This window comes from Drosophila mojavensis, unplaced genomic scaffold, assembly GCF_018153725.1.
Source record: "Drosophila mojavensis isolate 15081-1352.22 unplaced genomic scaffold, ASM1815372v1 contig_277, whole genome shotgun sequence".
In the NCBI taxonomy this organism is placed as follows: Eukaryota; Metazoa; Arthropoda; class Insecta; order Diptera; family Drosophilidae; genus Drosophila; species Drosophila mojavensis.
Window position 1 is genome coordinate 4,109,099 of NW_025318822.1, and position 13,859 is coordinate 4,122,957.

The window sequence follows — 13,859 nt, forward strand, 5'->3', positions numbered from 1 at the left end:
AATCTACGTACTTATAGGGGTATATAGTATACATACATACATATATATAAATAAAAACATATGTAAGGTATCTCTATCTTGAATGTTGAGTAGGTTATAAAGCCTTTTTCTGACGCTTGCAATTCTGTTTAGGTAGTACCTTGAATGGTGAGTCGATCAAGTCATGCCAAAAAAGGAAAAGCAAGATTTTCTGTATGGTAAACCCCTTTCGATTTATTTTCATTGTATAATTTGTGAATCTATAAGTAGTAAATTGTGAATCAATATGTATACAAATTTACCATGAAAGCTTTATCTACAGAAGCATTCTGAAAGCTTTATGTATCTAAACTAATTATATTAACTAATTATATTAATTTTAATTCTGTCAAGTCTAACCCTATTAGAGAGCTAACCAGAATCTCCTTTGCAGATTACTGGAATATTTAAATTTTCTTTTATCTTTATTATATAACAAACATCATACCTTAATGATACAGTTTTCAGCATATTAGAATTAGAATTAGACCATCCCCATCTACTGTCAGTAACGAAATCCTTTAAACTTGGATCTTCGGTGCGGTCGAGCCTTATGGGTATACAGACGATTACACAAACACATTAACCTAAAGAGCACAAGACGAAAGAGAACGTTCTGAGAACAATGAATATCACATCGTGTTTGAGATGAGCGTGTATAGAGTGCAGAGTCGAAATGTTTCTTTATATTTGAGTAAATTTAGGTGCCCAACCAGCTGCTCGTTATGGTTGGCTCTCGTATTTTGAGAGCCCCGACTCAACGTATTTAACCCCTGGATCGGCATGGTTTAAGCTAAACTTAAGCTCTACAATTTTGAATAGTTCTTGCTTCAGCCAGGTAGGGACCTGAATACTCGTTTCTGCTGTCATGGACAGTTATACCTTCAAATGAATTGCACCATAAAATTGCATTGCTACGAGTCGAATCGCTTCTAACTGTGCTCTTACAATCTAATCTTTGACCATAACTATATGGCTGTGTAGTTAAATATATCTGCCAAATTTGATAATGGATTGATTCAAGTCTTACTATTTGCAATAATAATAATAACTGTGACGACCCTACTGCATTTGTAGGTCTTGCAAGAGCTTTCCAGAGCTTCCACAATGTGTACAACTAAGAGTCAGCAAATATCTGTTGTGATTTGTTGTCATGCTCGAAAGCTTTTCTGTCAAACATTCTGTCCCTCTCTGTCTTTCTGTCTCTTAACCTAGACATTGATGTTTCTTAAAAAATACAATCTAAATGTAAAGCTTTTTGTGCGTTTTTGCTGACATAGTCGCAAAATGCATAGCAAAAGCAATGCAGTAAATTAAGTAAACATAATTCAGAGAGCGGAATATTGCTGAAAAGCTTCTAAATATTATTTATACATATGTATATACTATATATATTTTCTTTTTGATCACAATTTATATTATTTCACAAATCATAATATATAAACACAAGTCTAAATGAAATTATTTTCTACCGAGCAATGCTCCGGAAATTAAGGAAACCTCAATTCGAGTTGATAAATAATATTCTTTTGTATTAATACAGGAATATGAAATATACTTCCAAATAATACCAGCTTTTAGAATTTCTATACTAATCAATTATTAATTTGAGGATAATTAATAAATGACTATACAAGTGTAATTTCATCTTATTGGAAAACGTAACTGTACATACATCAATGAATGTTTTTATTTTTCAATTTTATCTGTATCTGATTCTCTTTCAATTTGCTGAATTCGTTATTTGCATATTTTCATCTCAAAAATATATGTTTTGTATAGATCATAGGTTAGTTAAAATTACATAAAAAGTACACCAATTTATTAGTTTTCTATATATATATTATATATTACACAACATGGGACTTTATCATCGTGGGAGACCACTATCAAGTTAATAATACTTGAATTAATCAAATGCTGATAAGGTGCAACACAGTTCAGTTGAACTGACACCTGTCTTACGTTACCAATTACAGCTCTAGAGCACCACGATTAAATAGCCAGGGCATTACTACCTGGATATGCTTGCGATAGCGTGCATTGGAATAGAGCAAGTTCTTGAAGTCTTGGGCCTCAACTGAATCACTGGCAAAGTGTTCAGCCCTGGCTGATTCAGTGGGATCAAGCAAAATGCCACTCATAACAGATATTGCTGTATAGAATCCTACAAATAGATTACAGTTAATTTAGTTGGGAAGAGCTTAGTAATTCAATATAATAATACAAACCCCAAAGTCCATGTTTGAAGAGCGATATGTGTAAATCACATAGGGTGGGCAGGGCTTTCGGATACTTGAGTAGTTTCAGATTTTCCAACAGATTTTCATGATAGAACTTCACATAGTAATCGAACTTAGTCAGCTTGTCCTCGAATTTAGTCGAGGACAGGAGGAAGTAATACAAGTCCTGTGCGACCGTGCCGAATTTGGGTAGTTGAAAATCTATTAGATATGTCTCCTTGATTTTGCCAAAGGAATCGTGGGAGTACATAATATTATTGCTCCAAAAGTCACCATGATTTAGTGCATTGAATTCGTTGGGATCGGGCTTGGACCTTTTAAAAATCTCTTCGGTGGCCTTGGGCTGCAGAGCTCGCTAGATGAGAAAACGAAAACAAGATAGTGAGAAAATTTTGAACGGTACAGACGTAGACATTATTTACCACTTGCTCCAAGTATTCTTCATGGCCGTCGTAAGTGACACAGCAATTGAGGAAATTCGCAGTCATTTGCTTGTTCATCTCGCACATCATAATTTTGTTCTCCTCCTTATAGAAGCCCATCAGAATCTGATCCGGATAGGCGCCTTTGATGGCCGCACGCACTGCGGATGCGGCATGCCACATGGCTAGCCTTTGCAGAGCAGCCTCTGTATGTACCTGATCCAGGCCCTCCAAGCGATTGCTGTTCTTGAATCCTCTAGGCGACAGATCCTCGAGCAGTATATACTCAGTTGTGGCACCCTTCACCGAATAGGCCTGAGCACCGAACTTAATGTCCACTCCAGCATCCCGATACAGTTGCTCCATTTCAGGCACATAGATGTTGTACATATTGCGCTCTACATCAAACATATTGTGCTGTCGCATCAACATCTTAAACAGTTCCGCCTCATGCGGCACTTTCAGCATGTAGGATACAGGCCTTTCGGTGCCATCTGAAATATACATAGGCATACTTATATGGACCACTTATGATCGCTTATCAATTCAGTTACCCTCCAACTCCACATCAATGCTCACGCGCAACATGACTGTCGAATAATTCTCGCCAGCTCCAACTCCGCTGCTGACCTTGAAGTTCTTTATTCTCGAAAATCCTTTGACAGAGCTCTTTAGGAGATCCACAAATGCATCCGGTTGCACCCAGTCGGGAACTGTGCTGTTCGCAGTATTGGTTTTAACGTCATCGGGCATTTTATTATTATTTATTTAGTTCAAGCGACAAAAAAAGAATGGTGTCTGTATCTCGGCTTCTGCTGCTATGCTTCTGATGCTCGCCAACGAACTTCTAATAATGCAAAAGCTTTTTTGCTTGCTTTATAGATAGAAAGCTTTCAGATCTCTCTATAAAAAGTTTGTGTACGTAGTGCGCTCTTTCGTAAACAATTATTGCGCTCTCTTCTCATTCGTCTCATTGGCGAGGCAATCGTAGTTTAAGGTTTGGCTCTCAAATACCAAAGTAGAATTTTTACGCTGAACCCATCCAAGAAAATGTTTCTGTACAACAGGTATATTTTGATCATTGGTTTTTATAATTTACGTTCTTTGAAAAAGGCAAAATTGGAAACTAAATCATCAGAAAAGAATACCTTGTAAATTTCATATTTAAGTACAATACTTTAATTTAAAGCCTGACAGTGGGGCTAATCACCTTTTTTCATAGACAGAGCACTGGTTAGAATCCCTGAAGTGCACCACGATTAAGCAACCAGGGCAACACGGCCTGAATATGTTTCAGATATCGTGAATTAGTATAAAGCAGGTTCTTGAAATCGGCGCCCTCCGTAGAGTCGCTAAGAAAGTTCTCAAAACTGGCCGTATCCGTAGAGTCCACTAGAACGGTGCTCATTGCGCCAGTGGCGGTCAGGTAACCTGGAAAATAGTAATTATATTTATTTGATACCAGAAATAGACTAGATATAATCACTATCAACTCACCCCAGAAGCCGTACTTGTAGATCGTTATGTGCAGCTCGCGTAGTAGAGGCATGCTTCTAGAGTACTTTAATATGTTCAGATTCTCGACTAGATTGTCATAATAAAACTTGATGTTGCGGTCAAATTTGGTAAGCTTATCGTCGAATTTGGTTGACGATATTAAGAAATAGATCAGATCCTGTGCGACACTGCCCCACTTCGGAACTTGGAAATCCACCAACATAAGGTCCTTGATTTTGCCAAAGCAGTCGTAAGAGAACATCATATTGTTACTCCAAAAGTCACCATGGTTTAGGACATTCAAGAAGTTTGTGTCGACCTCTGCCATTTTGAATATTTCTTCAGTTATTTTGGGTACCAACTCAACCTGATAGAATATAGTTATGAGCAGCAGGCAGCTAATAATAAATTCATTTCCTTACTATTTTGTCTATGTACTCCTCATTGTTTTCGTACTTCCTACACGCTTTAAAAAAGTTTTGTGCAAGACTTGTATTGACGTCAGTTAGAATGGGAAGCAGTTTTTTCTTGTAGTAGGAACGTACTATGTAATCGGGATAGTCACCCTTGGTAGCTACACGTACCATGGATGTGGCATGCCACATCGCCAGCTTTTTGAGGGCACACTCAACATGGTCCTGATCCAGGCCATCAATGCGATTGGTATTCCTGAAGCCCTTAGGTGCTAGATCCTCAAGCAGTACATAATCAGACTGGACTCCCTTCAGCTCATATGCGTTGGCACCAAATTTCACCTCTATACCAGCATCCCGATAGATTTGCTCCAGCTCAGGCACAATAGTCTTGTACATGTCGAATTCGTTGACAAAGATGTTGTTAATCTCCATAAACTTCTGAAAGATCTCCATCTGATGCGGTACCTTGAGCATGTACGAAACTAGTTTCTCCTTACCATCTGCAAAGCTTTCACGTAATGAGGTTTTAAGTCAAGTGAATCGAACAACTGACATACCCTACAATTCGACAACAATATGCAGTCGAAACATTATAGTAGTATAGTTTTCTCCTGCTGCCGACCCGCTGATGACTTTGAAACTCTTGATTTTGGAAAAGCCTTGCACCGTCTCCTTCAGAACATCCTCAAATAGGTCGGCCTGCACTCAGTCGGGCACATTGCTGGCTGTAGGATCGGGCTTTGGTTCTGTCGACATTCCAGCTAGATAATTGAGTTTATAAAACTAATAACAGGGGCGTTGCACCGTTGTGGCAGCAGTTAAAAACGCCTTTCTAATATTCCAATAGTTGAACGCAGCGATTATTTATACTGCCTTTCGCTCCAAATGTACGCTCAAATGCTCAAAACATACTATCTGAATCGAAAAGTGAGCAGAGTGCAACTACTACTCATAAAGCAAATAAAAGTGCAGTTGTCGGGAGAACCCCACTATCTTATACCTACATCGAGAAAGGAGACTATATATTTGATTGTAGTACCTATAACAGATCGGTATAGGCCTATATACCGACTCAGCTCATTGTCCTGATCGACGGAATATTCACGTGATGTCTCTACCAACCATTCTCTTCTGCATGCAATGCAATTGGATGTAATTGCCCAAATCAGTTATACCCTGACTTTTAGATTCTTAACGAGTTCCGGGTATAAAAACAACAAAATGCAAATACTAAAGCTTTTCTACAGTCTCTGAGAACGTTATTCGGGAATTAAAGAGAGCGTTCGATGTTTGAGTGCTTTCTTGGAACTCTCTGTCGATGCATTTGGCGCTGGAATATTAGTAGACGGTTCATTGACCCCGTTTAGCTATGGTTATTAGTGCGCCCATTGTGAATGGTGCTCGAGACTGATTACGTTTATTATCATGCCAAGTTTACATGAACTTAACTTGAACTTTAATTGCCTTTCAGTGTCAATGATAAACGTCAATACATATTGGAACAGACCAAGACTTACTAGCTTACTAGCTTAATTCCCGAGTTGTTGCTAAATCGTCCTACCACGTTATCAATACTAATTAATATCCATGTTTGGAAAGTAACTAATGGACGTCGAAGCTCGAATGGACGTATTCCAATTGTTAGTGAGGAATAGTAAATAGATGTTTCATATTACAAATCAAAAATTCAATTTTAAATTTGAAAGAATTTGAGCTTTATATAAAATTAGAAATCTCTTGAAAAATGTTAAAAAATAAGATTAGACGATGGCGATCTAAAGATTGATGATCGTGCCTCATTATCAACAATAGATTGTAAATTTAATATCGTTTCTGTTATCGCATATGCCATATGTCATAAATATCTAAGAAGAAAAGGCCTATTTATATCTATCTGTATTAATAACAAATAGTGAAATAAATTGAAATTGAAAATTGATATAGAAATATCGTTTCTAAGTCGCTATAGCAATATAAAAGATTGGCCTTTTATTCATTTGGGTACTTCGGTATTTAAATTATTTGCTGTGGTTTTCTGCCTGTGTGGTGACAAAATCTTTAAGCAAACACAAATGGGTTTTTGTCAGAGTGATGTGAAGGGAGCAGTTAATAGTTCTGGGAATCCGCATACTATATGCTGCAGTAGTTAATTGTCAAACTTATTGAGATTTTTCTTAAAAGGATTATATTTACACTATGTAGGGTTAGTAAATACTTTTTTTTTTTTAATTTTCCCGTTACGTACAGTAAAATAAATCTAGTATTTATTGAGCTCACATGTTTAACGGGGTAAGTGTAGTAATAATTATACTTATTGAGAGATCAAACGTTGATTTGTGCTGTTTCATTTTCATCCGATGCTTCTATTCGGCAAGCTTTTAGATGAGCTTTTAAGTAAAATGTGAGACATCTAATTATAGAATATTCTCTTGCAATTTGCATCGTTGATTGATTTAGGAACTCCAATGAAAACCAGTTTTTCTAACCAAACACAGAACAAAATTTATTAAAATTTGTGCAAATTTGTTATCAGAACACAATAATTTCATTGGTCACAATGATACAGCTATTATTATAATTAATAGTTGTGACGCAGCAGAATTGATAATACCGATAAATCAAAAATGTGTATTTTTGTTTGCTTTGATATTTTTATCAAGTACATGTGATAAGAGACTTTTTAAAATCCTTGTAGTGCGCCACGATTGTGCAACCAAGGTAGAATTTCCTGGATATGTTTGCGGTAGCGAGCATTGTTATATAGCAGAGTCTTGAAGTCTGCGCCCTCTGTGCTGTCACTGAGAAAGTTGTCCAGGTTAGCCGCATCCGTGGGGTCTACCAAAACAGCGGTCATCACACCTGTGGCGGTCAGGTATCCTATGAAATGAATAATAAAACAATTTATTGTCATAGTAAAAGTTATATAATGAACCATCATCAAATGCTCACCCCAGAAGCCGTACTTAAAGAGTGTTATATGCAAGTCACGCAATGTGGGCACATCCTTGGAATACTTCAGTGTCTTCAGATTTTCCAGTAGATTATCGTGATAGAACTTAATGTAGTGATCGAATTTTGTGAGCTTATCCTCTAACTTGGTCGAGGATATAAGGAAATAATAAAGATCTTGCGCAACGCAGCCCCATTTAGGTAATTGGAAATCCACCAAACATATGTCCTTAATCTTGCCAAAGGAATCGTGCGAGAACATCATATTGTTACTCCAGAAGTCTCCATGGTTGAGCACATTCAAATGCTGCGAATCGACTTTAACCACTTTGAATATTTCATCCGTTACTTTGGGCAGCAACTCTATCTAAGAAATATCTATTAATATAGCAATACATCCTCTTGTTAAGTTTATCAATTTGATTCACTTACTATTTGGTCTATGTACTCCTCGTTTCCCTCGTATTGCTTGCAAGCCTTCAGAAAGCTTTGCGAAAGGCTTTTATTCATCGCATCCATAGTTGGACGCAGTTCCTCTTTGTAGAAGCCACATGTTACGTTATCTGGATAGTCACCCTTGGTGGCCACACGCACCATGGATGCGGCATGCCACATCGAGAGTCTTTTGAGGGCGCATTCTGTGTGCGCTTGATCCAAACCCTCGGTGCGATTGGTGTTCTTGAAGCCCTTAGGTGCCAGATCCTCGAGCAGGATATAATCGGACTTGGCGCCATTCAGCTCGTAAGCCTTGGCACCAAATTTCACTTCCACACCAACATCCCGATAGATTTGTTCCAATTCAGGCACAATCGTCTTGTACATGATGAACTCTGTTTCAAAAATGTTGTTCGCCTCCAACATCTGCTTGTACATATCTGATTGAAGTGGCAGCTTCAGCATAAACGATATTGACTTCTCTTCACCATCTAAAATAGTGTCACATATTGAGCTTTCAGATAAGTAGATTGTAGTGCCTACATACCCTCCAGCTCGACATCTATGTTCACACGCAACATGATCGTCGCATAGTTTTCACCTGCTGCTGAGCCGCTGTCGGCCTTGAAGCTCTTGATTTTGGAGAAGCCTTTGACTGTTTCTTTCAGCACATCTACAAACAGTTCGGGCTGCACCCAGTCGGGTACATTGCTGGCGGGGGAATCGGGCTTTGATTCACTTGACATGACAATGATATAATTGAGATAATCAAATCAATTCAACGGTCGTTGCGTAGTTGTGTTTCCCGTAGCTAACAGCGTGCTTCTAATGATCCAATAGTTTTTGCGCAGCGTCTATTTATACGGCTGCTCGCCTCCAAATGTAAGCCCCAACTGCTCAATATGAACCTAAAAATGTGAAGAGCGCAACAAGTAATACCAGAACAATATAACAACAAAATACACAAACCGAAGCTTTTTGACTCTCTGAAAACAAGAGCTAGTGAAATACATTGAATGAAGTTGCTTAGAACTTTCGGAGAGCTTTCGTGATTTCTGATTGTTTCTTGCAACTATCTAATACTTCTCTTGGCTCTATATTCATATTCATTGATAGTTCCTTAAGCTCAAAGAATTTTTTCTTCAACTTTTCCCATGATTAGATGTTCCATATACAGTTTGTTATCATAACAAATTGAAGTTAATCTTAATAGATTTATTGGGGTACAATATTATAGTAAGTCAATGGGCTAATAGCTCAATACTTGTCTGAGAGTATAAATAATCTGTAAACTTACTCTCATACAAATTTAAATTACTACTATATGCCCTTCCATTTCATCATTACATAGAGCGATGTTTGCTTAAATTTAATTGGTTTGCAACTTTAGCTCGATTAGCTATGATTGTGAAATAACAATTACACGGAATATTAGAGATAATAAATACATATATATTTTTAGAGCCACAAAGTAAGTTATCAATATATTTGAGAACTGACAGGCTTAATTCAATAAACCGCAGCAAATAAAGACAAGATAAGAAATCAAAGTATCTATATATTACTGGCAAGAGGTGCATTGACCAAGTGTATAAGAACTTCATTCATACTTTGTAGACAACAATATGCTGTTGAGTTGTATATAAATTTAAAATTCGACAAAGAAACGTTAATCTATTTTTGTTCCTAAATTTCAGTTTTTATTTAATAATAGTATAAACTATACATTTAAATAGTCTTTTATTTACCGATCCTTGAGAATATTGAATCAATGCATCTCAATTTTGTAATCATCAACTGGAATAATTTGAATTCTATTTGATCTAATAGACAAACATATTTTTATTTTCATCTTTTATTTTGATATTAATTTCAAAACAGTTTACAATAATTCAGAATATATTAATTCTGAATATATTAATTTCTAGACAAGACAGCCTTTTCCTGTAACTCAATAGCTCCATGTGCTTTATTAGCTGGTCATAAGACTATTTGAATCAAATCAAATTTGTTTATTCTTATCTTCAACTTCGGCACTGATAACAGAAAATAAATTAAATCAATTGCAACACTTCCATATTTGCACATTTGATAGTCAACCAGATATGAATGCACGTACAAATTTGTGCATTGCATTAAAACTAACATTATTAATACACTAGCTAATATTAATTATTGTGCGCCCTGCTGCTAGAGATTAAGCATCTACACTGCTATCTGCCCCATAGGGTAGAGGGCCAGTCGGAAAAACATTAATATTCCACTGTTTACAAGAACTGATAAATTGTACAGTGAATATTTTCTCTTAAGATTGTTTAAAAAATAATATACTTTATAAAATTAATTTTATATTTAATTTCACTATGAGCACTATTAAAAATGTCAATAATCTGTAAGTTAGTGCTTTAATCATTGTAATTGTATGTCTTTGGCGAAATTCTTGAAATAAATCACGTATACTGAATGGAAATTGTTTATATTGTCTCTTTTTGAAGAGCACCTCGATTGTGTAGCCAGGGCAGCACAATCTTTAAGTGCTCTTTGTAGGTCTTGCCGTTGTATAAGAGAGTTCTGAATGCGTCGGCCTCTGGCGAATCGGAAAATAAGTTATCAAAGCTGGCTGATTCCGTTTCTTCCAGCAAACTTGCAGCCATCACATCACACACCGCCATATACCCTGTAAAAGACAAAACACCTGAAAGCAGTTTATAAAACCATATTCGGCATACAAAAACTTACCCCATATTCCGTTCTTAAACAGGGATTTATGTATGTCTATTAGACTCGGAAATTTTTTATTGTAGCTCAACAACTTCAGGTGCTTTATCAGCTGATCGTAATACTGCTTGACGAAGTAATTAAATTTATTTACTTTGATTTCCAGTTTAGTGGATGATAACAGAAAAGAAATCAAGTCGATGGCGACGCTTCCATATTTACATATTTGATAGTCAACTAGATAAGAGTCCAACAGTTTTCCCGATTCTCTATCATAGCGAAACATAATGTTACTCAGCCAGCAATCAGAGTGGTTTAATACATTTAACTCTTCTGGATCAATGACACCCACTTGTAGAATTTTGTCTGTAATGTGACCGGCCAAGTTTTTTATATCGTCATAGTACACCTCATGCCCGTCAATTGTCGTAAGGGTATCCAGTATGTATGGGACCATATTATCTGTCAATTTACTTATCAACCTTTTACCATCATCATTGAACATACCATCACTTATATGTTTAGGATAGGCACCTTTCCTATCCACTCGAACAGCAGAAGCGGCATGCCACTGAGCCAGCTTAGTTAGCACTGATATTGTATGTTCCTCATCGATTCCTGCCTTACGAATAACTGACTGGAATCCCCTAGCTCGTAGATCCTCTAGCAGTACATGTTCATTCGGTGTATCGAGTTTATAGCACCTGGCCCCAAACTCAACCTCTAAGCCAACATCTAAGCAAGCAGCTCTATGAACTCTTCCACATATATCATGAACATGTCCCGTTCGATGTCGAACACGCTGAACTTGTTCTTTCCACAAGTTGAATGATATTCCTCAGATGTTAGTGGTACTTTTAGCATGTACGAAATGGATTTTACTGTGCTATCTTGAAAGATTATGTATATACATTTTGATTTAGAGCCTTTCATTTGATTATAGATCTTAGCTGTAAATCTCACTGACCTTTTAGTTGCACTTCAAGTTCTATACGTAGCATAACCGTTGCATAATTATCACCGGGTTTTGTGCCAGGCATCGCCTTAAATGATCGGATATTTCGAAAGTCTTTCAATGTATCCTTCAACAACTGCTCAAAAAGTTCCGCCTTCACCCATTCGGGTATCTCGACGCTTGTATCATTTGTTGTGGTTGTTTGACTACTCGACGACATTTTTCAAGATTTTCAAACAAAGACAAATCAGTAGTCGTCAATGTGACTTCTGTGGAAGAACTGAAACTAATAGAGCTGATCACCGTTTATAGCATATGAGAGAGCTTAAAGCTCTCACAGTTATAATGCAATGTAAGTACTTAACAAATAATGCAAATTCTATTATATTTACTCTTAAGCTATAAATTTACTAAATAAAAAAAGAATTAATTAGCTTGTAACTGTTAATGTTAACTATGAGTAAACCAGTTTACTTGTGCTAAAAATGTAGGTATACTGCATTTAGTTAATATTATTTTATTATTTTTACTTCACAGTTTACTATAAAAGAAGATTTTAATTTCTAATTGAGCTTTACCTTAGTTAACATAGCCTCTTTGAATAAGCCAAGGTAATATAAGCTTAATTTGCTTCACAAAGCTGGGATTTGTGAACATTTTACGCTTAAAGTCCAAAGCCGTCTCTGAGTCGCCCATAAAATTCGTAACATTTGAGTCAGGACTGGGGGGAAACAGCGTTACGGGAAGCATTCGTTGAGCGCATACAAATGCTAAAATTAAAAGGAATGGAATTGGTACAAAATATAAAAATAAAACAATGATAATAACTCTATCCTTTTTGGTACAATGTACAGACCCCAGAGACTGTGCCGTCGTAGATTCTCATGTAATTCCGTCAATGTCGGCATTTTCTTAGCATACTTGAACAACTTCAGATGCGCAATAAGCTCTTCGTGATAATACTCTATGAAATCATCGAATTTCTCCAATTTAATGTGTATATTAGGTGTTGTCATCAACAAACAGAACAAGTCGTGAGCCGGTGTACCATATTTTGGCAATTGAAAATCCACAAAGCAAATATCCTTGATCTCGCCTGCATTCAGTTGAAAGAGGAAATTATTGCACCAGAAATCTCCATGATTAAGCACATTAAGCTCGGATTTGTTTACACGACCAAAATCCAAATACAGATCTGTCCGGCGATCCGTGTAATTGGTCTGAAATAATTAGCAAAGAATATTTGGCACTGAACTAATCTTTGAATTCCTTTAAGATTAATAATCGTTGATCAGAGAACACTATATATAATTTATAAAATTATAAATGTACATATTTTACAAATTTGTACATCTTCTTTACTCACTATCAACTGCTGTTGACCAGGCTCTAGCTCGTAATACTGCTGCATGCACTCCAAAAAGGGCACATTGAATGTTATATTCGATTGCTCGATCCATTTTAGGCACTCCTCTGACATATAACTTTTCTGATAGGTTTCTTCATAGTCGCCCAGCTCGACGACTCTTTGAGCGGAGGCTGCATGCCATTGGGCTAATTTCTTAAGCACGGCCTTGATTTCCGTTTGTCCCAGGCCTATCATACGCTCGAGATTTATGTAGCCCTGCGAGCGCAAGTCTTCCATCAATATATAGTCACAGTTGGGCGGGTTCTCGAACTTCAGATGAGCGGGCTTGAATCTCACAGAGAGCTCTGTATGCTTGGCATACAACTGCTCGAGCTCGGGCACCAAACGCTCGTACATATCAGCCTCAGCGATAAACAATTCATGAAAGTCGTGCTCATCGCCACGATCATTGACCAATGGAATTTTCAGTATGTAGCTCTCCGCTTTGCTGCTGTCATCTGGTGGTAAATATATTGTACATATGGAAATATATTGTCTATATGTATGTATGCGTCACTGACCCACCTCTCAGTCGCATTTCAATGCTGATTCTCAACACAATCGTCAAGTAGTTTTCCCCTCCACTGATCGCTGAAGTGCACTCAAATTTTTGTATTGTATCAAAATCTGCGTAATTCTGTTTCAGTAAATCACTGAAAAGCTGTTGGTTTACCCATTCCGGTGCAGTTACAGTCATTTGTTATTTCGATATGTGGACCGTTTGGATGCGATTGTGTGTAATACTTCCAAAGCTCAAGTCGCAACTGAGCGAAAGCTCTTTTGTTCAGCGTTTAATAG

The 13,859-nt window shown here is 37.0% G+C and overlaps 5 protein-coding genes across 8 annotated transcripts; all 5 read right to left on the reverse strand.

The window, feature by feature from the left end:
* Window positions 1-1,808: 1,808 nt before the first annotated feature.
* Window positions 1,809-3,531, reverse strand: LOC116804862. Its single transcript, XM_032733562.2, has 4 exons — window positions 3,238-3,531; window positions 2,684-3,177; window positions 2,250-2,616; window positions 1,809-2,185 (listed from the first exon to the last, which is right to left on the reverse strand). The coding sequence occupies exons 1-4, from the start codon at window positions 3,434-3,436 to the stop codon at window positions 1,992-1,994; spliced, it is 1,254 nt and encodes a 417-aa protein (XP_032589453.1). The 5' UTR covers window positions 3,437-3,531; the 3' UTR covers window positions 1,809-1,991.
* A 260-nt stretch (window positions 3,532-3,791) lies between these two features.
* On the reverse strand, window positions 3,792-5,469 carry LOC26527644. Its single transcript, XM_015167367.3, has 4 exons — window positions 5,154-5,469; window positions 4,603-5,096; window positions 4,181-4,547; window positions 3,792-4,114 (listed from the first exon to the last, which is right to left on the reverse strand). The coding sequence occupies exons 2-4, from the start codon at window positions 5,068-5,070 to the stop codon at window positions 3,918-3,920; spliced, it is 1,032 nt and encodes a 343-aa protein (XP_015022853.2). The 5' UTR covers window positions 5,071-5,096; window positions 5,154-5,469; the 3' UTR covers window positions 3,792-3,917.
* A 1,728-nt stretch (window positions 5,470-7,197) lies between these two features.
* Window positions 7,198-8,880, reverse strand: LOC6574306. Its single transcript, XM_002000325.4, has 4 exons — window positions 8,528-8,880; window positions 7,978-8,471; window positions 7,546-7,912; window positions 7,198-7,473 (listed from the first exon to the last, which is right to left on the reverse strand). Exons 1-4 carry the CDS (start codon window positions 8,724-8,726, stop codon window positions 7,277-7,279), a joined length of 1,257 nt encoding a protein of 418 aa, XP_002000361.2. The 5' UTR covers window positions 8,727-8,880; the 3' UTR covers window positions 7,198-7,276.
* A 1,491-nt stretch (window positions 8,881-10,371) lies between these two features.
* LOC116803711 lies at window positions 10,372-11,300 on the reverse strand. Its single transcript, XM_032728104.2, has 2 exons — window positions 10,720-11,300; window positions 10,372-10,657 (listed from the first exon to the last, which is right to left on the reverse strand). The coding sequence occupies exons 1-2, from the start codon at window positions 11,201-11,203 to the stop codon at window positions 10,455-10,457; spliced, it is 687 nt and encodes a 228-aa protein (XP_032583995.1). The 5' UTR covers window positions 11,204-11,300; the 3' UTR covers window positions 10,372-10,454.
* Window positions 11,301-11,441: 141 nt separating this feature from the next.
* Window positions 11,442-13,834, reverse strand: LOC6574307. Of its 4 annotated transcripts, none has more exons than XR_004363761.2 (6): window positions 13,583-13,665; window positions 13,020-13,519; window positions 12,510-12,873; window positions 12,232-12,423; window positions 11,666-11,933; window positions 11,442-11,588 (listed from the first exon to the last, which is right to left on the reverse strand). XR_004363761.2 is itself a non-coding variant. In XM_044008299.1 (5 exons), the coding sequence occupies exons 1-4, from the start codon at window positions 13,756-13,758 to the stop codon at window positions 12,233-12,235; spliced, it is 1,227 nt and encodes a 408-aa protein (XP_043864234.1). In that variant the 5' UTR covers window positions 13,759-13,834; the 3' UTR covers window positions 11,442-11,933; window position 12,232. The 4 variants fall into 4 exon arrangements, 2 of the variants coding, with proteins under 2 accessions (XP_043864234.1, XP_032583994.1); XR_004363759.2 differs by having other exon boundaries at window positions 11,443-11,588; window positions 13,587-13,834; XM_044008299.1 differs by having other exon boundaries at window positions 11,442-11,933; window positions 13,587-13,834.
* Between the last annotated feature and the right edge of the window lie 25 nt (window positions 13,835-13,859).